At 28.9% G+C, this 10,000-nt stretch overlaps 1 protein-coding gene across 1 annotated transcript in view; it reads right to left on the reverse strand.

Moving 5' to 3' along the window:
* The window catches only part of LOC119594942 (PH and SEC7 domain-containing protein-like), a 65,123-nt gene that overhangs the window by 20,822 nt on the left and 34,301 nt on the right, over window positions 1–10,000 (reverse strand). The window contains exon 10 of the mRNA XM_037944013.1: window positions 8,629–8,834. Within this exon, the coding sequence (XP_037799941.1) occupies window positions 8,629–8,834 (206 nt within the window). The remainder of the gene's footprint in view (window positions 1–8,628; window positions 8,835–10,000) is intronic.

Below are 10,000 nucleotides of genomic sequence, written 5' to 3' on the forward strand. Positions count from 1 at the left end.
TAATAAAAATATAATATATATATATATATATAGATATATATATATATATATATATAATTATATATTATATATATATATATATAGAGACAACAAACAACACACACACACACACACAAAACCCCACACACACACACACATATATACATATACGTATATGTAATATATATATAAATATATATATATATATAATATATATATATATATATATATTTTTATATTTATATATATTATATAATATATATATATCTATATATATTATATTTTTATATATTGTATGTATGTATTATGTATGTTGTATGTATGTATATATATATATGTATGTTGTTGTATGTTGTATGATATGGTGTTGTAGTTTTGTTGTATGTATTTGTAGTATGTATTAGTATATATATATTTTATATTTAATAATATATATATATATATATTAAAATATATATTATATATATATATATATAAATATATTTATATTATATATATTATTTTAATAATATATATATATATTATATATATATATATATATATATATATATATATATAAATATATATATATATATATAATATCTATTATATTTTATATATATAATATATAATATATTATATATATAATATATATATTTTAATTTAATACATAAAACATACATACATACATAACATACAAAACATACAAATACATACATACATACAACAAAACATACATCATACATACAATAATACATTATACATACATACATACATACATACATATTAATAATAATATATTCTAATATATATATAAAAATTATATATTATATATATATATATATATACATATACATATAAAATACATATACATATATTAATATCATATATATACATAATAATACATATTAAAACTTACATAATAATATATATTTTATATATATATATATATATATATAATATAATATATATTATATTATATTAATTGTATATATAAATTTTTATATATTTATTTATATATTACATATTTCTATTTTGTTATTTGGGTTTGTTGTTTGTGTTTTGTTTGGGGTTTGTGGTCTCTAATATATATAATTATCATATATATATCATATATTATATTATGATATAGTGTTTTATTTTTTTATATATGTATAATTTTATTATTTGGTACTGTTTCCCCCCAAGCAGTAGCTTTTTTCTGTACAATTTTTTATTGAGGTCAAAATATTTCAATCAGGTGAAAATTGTTATTATTATTGAATCCAAAAGAGTGCTTTTATCATTTTTATTTGTTTGTTGTATTTTTATTGTTTTAGATTTGTTTTATTATTGAATAATGTCTCAATAGAAATGTCGTGATTAATTATTCTTTGTATTGCATGTCCATTGGATACTAAGGCTCCTGAAAATAATCAATGTTAAGATTTTGGAATAACATAATGAAATGCAATATGTCTTGCATTAAATGTGTGCCATTTTGTGTCCATTTGTCTCATTTTAAGTATTGATTTTATAAAATTCATGATTTTAATTTCTTCTTGTCACAAAGGAACAAAGCTATGCTTCATTTCAAGTTTTTGAAATGCAAATCCTGGTCCACCATGTCCTTCCATTAACATCATTTCAATTTTTCACAAATCGTGTCTCTCTTTTCATCAAATGGTTTTTGCATTTAAATTTACTTCGACTTTTAATTGATTTTTTATAAAGAGTATAATGTTTTTCCTTTTCTTTGATAGACATCATGCATATTTCTTTTCACTTTGCCTAATCAAGCTTAAAACCCTATCATCTCATGTTGTCCTCTTTCATCATCATTTCCCCTTTTTTTCCACTATTTGGTGTTTGTTTTTCTCACACTTTCTTTTTATTGCGTTCCTTTCCCTACGACTCTAATTTACTCTTGATAACCTTGTTCTTTGTTGGTCCCCTTTTTGTCCTTTCTCTCTCTCCCCTTTTTCCCGCCTCCCAAATCATCATCCATGTCCTTATCATCACATCATCTTGTCTCTCCACCCCCCCCAAAACCAACCCCCCACCACCAAACATATTTTATTTAATCCGTTCTTGTTACTTCTCATTCCCTCCCCTTTATTCCTCCATCTCCTACACTACATCAAATTTCTAAAATTCCTTCTATTAATACATAGCCCTTTCACCAATATATATAATTTTTCCTTACTACTACTTTCAATACTTTTTTTTGGGTTTTAGTGTAATGTATAAATTTTGGATAATAAATTTGGGGTTTTGATGCTCTTGAGGTTACAGTGCTTCCACTTTATATTTTTTGTTTCCCTTTTTCATTTGTTAATCTTGAGAATAACCTTTTTAAAAATTTTGTTATATATATATATATATATATAAATTAATATATTATAAAAATATATACTACATACCTACCCTCACATACTACATACAACATACACAACAACAACAACACACTACCCCAAAATACATACATACTACATACCTATATATAATATATACAATATCACTCAAATATAATAAATATCATATACAGCAATATATAAGCTAAGTTACTATACATCAATACCTTTTCACACATACATACATACAAACATGTATTACATACATACATACATACAATACATAATTTTTAAAAAAATTTTTTAAAAAAATTTTTAAAAAATAAAAAACCCCCCCCCCCCCCCAAACCCCAAACCCCCATGTGTATGTGCGTGTGTGTGCATGTGCGTGTGTGTCATGTTTGTGTGTGTGGTGTGGTTTGGTGTGTGTGTGTGTGTGTGTGTGTGTGTGTGTGTGTGTGTGTGTGTGTGCGCGTGTGTGTGGTGTGGTTTGGTGAGGGGTGCGTGTGTCTGTGTGTATAAATATATATGTTTATGTGTATATATATATATATATATATATATATATATATATATATATATATATATATATATATATGTATGTATGTATGTATGTATGTATGTATGTATGTATGTATGTATTATTATATATATATATATATATATATATATATATATATATATATATATATATATATATATATATATATATATACACATATTTTTCTCTTAAAAGGAGAGGATTATTTCCTTCACAGATTAACAAATATGAAAAAAGGAAAACAAAAAGAATATAAAAGTAGCAATGCCACTGTGACCTCAAGAGAACATTCAGAACACAATTCCATACTTATTCACTCAACAATATCACTACATTTATCACTACTACACACACACACACACACACACACACGCCTACCTCTGCAACAAGTAGCTAGTCAAGAGCATCAACATTATCATCATCCATTGGTGCAAAGGAGCCTTACTGATACCTTACATCAAAACAGGACATTTTCAGTAACCATATTGATGCTAGCTGTCAGGATGATGGAGGAATACTAAGCGGGAGGGACATGAGAAGTGAACAAGAAGCGATCTAACAAATGAAAAATGATGGTTATGGTGGTGGTGGTGGTGTTGGTGATGGTGATTGTGATGATGACAATGATGATGGTGATGATAATGATCATGCTGATGATGATTTGGGAAGGCGGGGAAAAAAGAGAGAGAGAGAAAGACAATAAGGACAACAAAGAACAAGGTTATCAAAGAGTAATCATAGAGTCGTAAGGGAAAAGTTGAAACGCCAATAAAAAAGAAAGTGTGAGAAGAAAACAAACAAACAACCAAATTCCCAGTTGAAAATAATGAAAATGATGTATGAATTGAGAGGACAACACTGAGATGACACTAGGCCGCATTTCAAATACAACGCTTCAATTAGCGCAACTTAGCTGATACAAGCCAAATATGCCATAGAACGTCTACATCAAATAGAAAATGATCAAAATACATTATACTCTTTATAAAAACAATGCAATTAAAAGGTGCAGAAGGCAAAATAAAATGCAAAATGCCCACTTTGAATGCAAACTGATTGATTGTACACTGATCTTTTAAAACATTTAACACTGATTGTTAAATGCAGAAAGGTACATTGAGCGCTCATCCAAGGCACTGCATTTACAAAAACTTTGAAAATGAAGAACCTCAGCTTTTTTCCTTTGTGACAAGAAGTTTAAACTTTCAAAATCAATGAAATTTATAGCATATATCCAAGTACTTACACAATGAAGACACTAATGAGACACAAATGAGATCACTTGACATATTAATGCACTAGCATATTGCATTTCCTTTCATAGTATTCCAAGAATCTTAACATTGCATTTATTTTCACCCTGAGAGCCTTAGTACATCTGTTAATGACATGACAATGGGGACAAAGAATAATGTAATCACTGACATTTCTATTGCAGAGCACTTATTCAAAGTGAGCATAACAACAAAATTCTACAACTAATAAAAATACATACAAACAAATAAAGTGATAAACAGCACTCTTTTGGCATCAATAAATAACAATGTCACCATGTATAAAAATATTTTTTGACCCAATAAAAATGTACAAGAAAAGCTAATGCCTTGGGGAGGGAAACAAGTACCAATATATATATATATATATATATATATATATATATATATATATATATATATATATATATATATATATATATATATATATATATATAGAGACACACACACACACACACACACACACACACACACACACACACACACACACACACACATATACGTATATGTAATATATATATAAATATATATATATATAATATATATATATATATATATATATATATATACGTAATATATTACATGTATATATATATATACATATACGTATAGTATATATATGGTTGTATATATATGTATATATAGTATATATATATAATTATATATATATATATATTATATTATGTATTATGTATAGTATGTATGTATGTATGTATGTATATATTATGTATATATATATATATAATATTATGATATATATATATATATATATATAATATGATTAGTATATATATATATATATATATATATATATATATATATATATATATATATATATATTCTCAAACTACTTCCCTTAAAATCAAACTGTAATGTATGGTTTATGGCCAATTATTTTTGTCATTACTATTCCTTTCTCTGATTCTATAGACATGGATTTATTTTATTGTGAATCTTTTAAAAAGGAATATGACATAAATCTTGCTCTGTTTCCCCATGACAATAATACTTTTCTTCATAGAATACTTAACATACCTAGCTGTATTTTCATTCTACAAAAAAAAGCTTTATGGTAGTATATTCTGCACTGGGCATGATTGTGCAGCAAGGCCAGAATTTCTGTGGTAAGAGGTGTCTATAATATGTAAAAACATGAAAATAGCTCAGCTAGGTCTAGAAATCTGAACATAAACTCTCCATTACTGGGAAAGGAGAGAGAGAAAAAAGATATACCTTCCACTGAACTATCTTGACATAGAGATAGATGTTAAAAGTAATCTATGATCAGAATTCATTCTTCTTGCTACAATAATTATGGAATAGCATCCATGCTGTTATTTTCTTTTACTGGAAATTCACAGACATCCTTGTATACACCAAAAACGCCCACAAATGCAAATAGCAACTCTACTAAACAGACTACAATCCACACATAGTATATTCTAATCATTATGTCCAATTAAATCTAAAAATATCAAAGTTTCTTTGGGAAGCAAGATATGTTCTGTGTTCTTCAGTTTGTTTTTATTTTTTACCGTTTGCTTCACAATCTGTCTACTTCAAGATCAAGGCCATCAAGCTTATTTACTGGAACTTCGGTATCAACCTCTTGCCACAAAAATGATCCCTAAGATAAAACAATAACATCCACATACAACAAACTACAGTACATTAATTGTCATAAATCATAGATCTATACTGTTCTTTATATGAATAAAAAGCAGATAAGGTAGTCTGTTAACATACTGATATTATACAATAATGTACGTAACCTTCTAAGACAATACATAAAATAACTTTTGAAGTATAATGAAGTTTACCACATATCACAGATACTAAATTTAAAAAATACATACACTTGATTCTTAATTACCAAGGTGCACACATAGAGCATTTGTTTTCTTACCTATTTCATAAATAATATCTTACATCTTTGTTTTTAGTACCTTACTGCAAAAAAGTAAATATTCATGGAATTTACTTCTATTTATGCACGCATGAAATAGTACCATCTTTCAGGTCATTTGTTCTACTTAGCAGTAACTATACTGTTATAAAAAAACATTACCCTCTTAAGAAATTCCTTGTAAAATTCATGACTCTTATGTCCAGGTACCTCTTACATAAAACTGTAAGTCATCTTTTCATATCGAAGAGCATACCTTTCAGAATAAAAAAGAAAGGATGAATCTTCTCAAGTATTTTGGAGAATAACTAACTAGCAGTTACATTAAAAATACAGTTACCTGAAGATTTGCAAGCTAATTAGCAGTCATGGGCCTTGATATAGATTGTTATCTTAAATATATAAATATTCAACAATCTATCAATGTATGTCAAAACATTATCCTGAACGTAATATGAAACCCTAAGTAGTGAGCTGTCTTGTGATGTATTTTTGGGTAAAAGAAAATATTAAGTAGTTAATAATGGATTTCAAAGAACAGTCCATAACTCTATGTATCATACATGACATACAAATTTTTATTGCCATCCTTCTAAACATTATGAAGATTTTTTATTTTTTAATAGTTTTAGAGTACAATTCCAACATCTATTTCTCATCTTCCTCCTGGTTCATTTGCTCAGTGAAATCAAGAATCAGGTGTAATTATTTTCATAGAAAATGTGTAACACAAAATTGTGTCTTGGCTTTTTTCATCCATATATCAAAAGACTAATGAATAGATCAAGGTAATTCTCTTAAAGGACAACTTTGGTATGCATTTACACTATAACATAAAAAATCTGTTACCTCTTTCTAAGCATTGCTAAATAAAAATGCTATGGAAAATATACACTACAAATCTAGTATGCCTTCATTCCTTCTCTGTAATGTCATTCGGAAAAATGAGATGCCAAGTGACTGAATCTTATGAGGGAGTTTCATGCTCCACTTGTTCCGGAATCAGTTTATACCATTCTTAATAATCATGAAAGCAAACAAGAACCCTGAAGCATTAAATTGAAGAAAAAAGTAAATAACAAGCAGAATGTATTTAGTAATGATATTAATGATAAATTACCATTTATCATCTGGACTGCCTTGGCATGTTTACTGTTAGTACATTACAACTAAAGATTAAGACCTTTTACATTCATTTATATCTACACACACACACACACACACACACATACACACACACACACACACACACACACACACACACACACACACACACACACACACACACACACACACACACACACACACACACACACACACACACACACACACACAAAAAAAAAAAAAAAAAAAAAAAAAAAAAAAAAAAAAAGCACATAGCCTTAAAATTATATAGAATATTTCTCAAAATTATTCAAGATAATTAAATATCTGGAAGAAGAGAAAGACAAAGAAAAGCTTCAAGTCGAATACCATTCTTTAAATCAGGTCACGGATTATATAAAGTTGAAGAAAAAATCTAGCTGCACAAAAAATATCACAAAGCACCAGAGTTTCATTATCCAAAGAATTTGATTGCCTTTTAATTATTGTGAGCCATATAAAAAGTGCAATCTACTCTTCTTTAAATTAAACAATAACAATTACAATAATCATTAAAAGAGTAATTAGATATTAACATTATCTATGCCAGCATTTCTTGATTGCTTCAGGGCTCTTTGGTTTATTTATCATTTCAAAAAATCAAATATTAATTTTGAAGGAATTATTATTTTATCAATGCCATATATATTATAAGCCATGTTGAACACACACCCATAAAACTGGTCACCTTTAACAAAACAACAAAACCTTCACACTGTTTCAAGTAAGGACAGCCCCCATTTTAGAACGCAAAAAACATTTTTTTCTTTTACTGTAAAATGAGGAAGAAAATAAATAATAACAATAATGAAAGTGAAGTCTAAAATATACAACACAAGAGGGGGAGCTCCTTGAATGACTCAGAATGACTGCTAAAACACAATCACGCTGTTCCGTAAAGCTCTCTTGCCGACACTGCCCCCGTCCCAAAAGGGGTTTAAGGCAGTCTGGAGGATCACGCACCCAAAGACACTAATACTTCAGCCCCAGTGCCCTGCACCATACCTCAAATCAAAAGAGCAAATTTATACATTGAGTTGGGATTTGAGCAGTGAAAAAATCAGATGCTAAAAACATTTAAATGAATATTGAAAAGAAGAAGAAGAAAAAAAAAAAAAGCTATTTATACAATTGAATACAAAATGAACTGTTTAGGATAGCCATGCGAATAATGTAAGAACTGGCTGGGGAGGGATGCTATCTCAGGATCAGTGGCAGTTTAAGGCTTACCCAGAATGCTTTCAAGGCAACCCTTCTTTATCTGTAATAAGTGCAATTGACCTGTTAAGCCAAAGCAGAATTAAAACAATTTCTTGATGCCCCTACAATCATGAGGCAGATGAGGCTAGGGTGAGGTATGGTGTGATGGGGTGGTGAGGGTGTGAGAATTCAGTGAGTTGGTGGTAGTCAGCACAGCACACAGTAGTGGGTCAGAGAAAGGCATTATGGTGGACTGCCTGCTGGTAACTGTACCTGTCACCAGGCCGTGCCCGCTCAGGGATGGGTGGCGGTACAACCCGGGCCCCACGTTCCCCCCCTTCTGCCCCCTCCCCTGCTGGCCGGGCTTCAAACACTGGAAGATCTCCAACATCTATTCCAGCATTTGTTCCTTGCTGGCCAGACTGCTGCGATGTCAAACGGGATCGGAGAAGATATACGTATGTCCTATATCTCTTCACCTGGCATGAAAGATATTGAATGTCAAGATGGTAAAGATTAAATATAATATTAATAAAGAAACAAGATATATTTTAGTCTATGCTTTTCACAACTGTGAGCTTTTTGTCTTGCATTACCTTAGATAGGTAAAAAAAAATCTCAAACTGATTTTTGCATAACTTTTGGTATGTACAAAGTTTTCCAGGGAAGATGGGCCCAAATGTTTTAAAATCTTTTTGTCTATTGTCATTATAAAGTGATTGATATCTAAGTCTACTTATTTGAAATATGCTTCATATATTACCATTTAAAGATGAATGTCTCATTAGTTGGATTACAAGAATCTCAAAGCTAGAGAACTAGAGTGTTGACAAGTTTTATATACTGACCCACATCAGGTTTCATGTTATGAACACCCTTCAAAGGATTGCGATGGTGTCTTATTTCAAAGGAATAGATTTGGTAGTGACAGACTGTTTCCCAACCTCAGACTAGGGCAGGATTTGAAACTACACAATTGAGATCCTTGTATTCTCAACTGCACCTAAGTGGCCCTCATCTGATACTTATTATGTTTCTGCTCTATTTGCAAGGTACAGGAAAACACATATTTCTTCCAAATCATAGAGGAAGAACAATTTGACTTGTGTTAACTAACACTGATGCATTCAATAACTTTACATTCCTGTTATTCAAAATAAATAAACCTTTGCTTTATAACAGCACAGGTAAGGCTCACAAAACATTTTCCTCAACAAACTCCCTTGATAACCTTTTCTTGCTTCTAATATCCAATATATAAAATTTTGTTTACAATCAGCAATGCAAACACACAACTAAGGTATGAATGTATATTCCAAAATTATCTCAGGCTGGAGTGAAAAGGTATTTTGCTCTTGAAAGTAGCTGATATTATTCTGGGAAATACAGAGGAATTCTTCTAAATAATCTATAGTATATAAATCTTAACTATCTATTGAATGACCGTAATTACCTAAGATTAAATACCTATATATATAATCTAACATTTTAATAAAATAATCTACTGAAAACTAACACAAAATATTAAATATTTCTATTAAATTTTCTATAAACAGATATCATTTATTTCATGAAGACAAAGATTAATAATTATGATAATGATGATGATAATGATAATAACAATATGAACAATAAAAAACAATGA

This window comes from Penaeus monodon, chromosome 3 (assembly GCF_015228065.2).
Source record: "Penaeus monodon isolate SGIC_2016 chromosome 3, NSTDA_Pmon_1, whole genome shotgun sequence".
NCBI lineage: Eukaryota > Metazoa > Arthropoda > Malacostraca > Decapoda > Penaeidae > Penaeus > Penaeus monodon.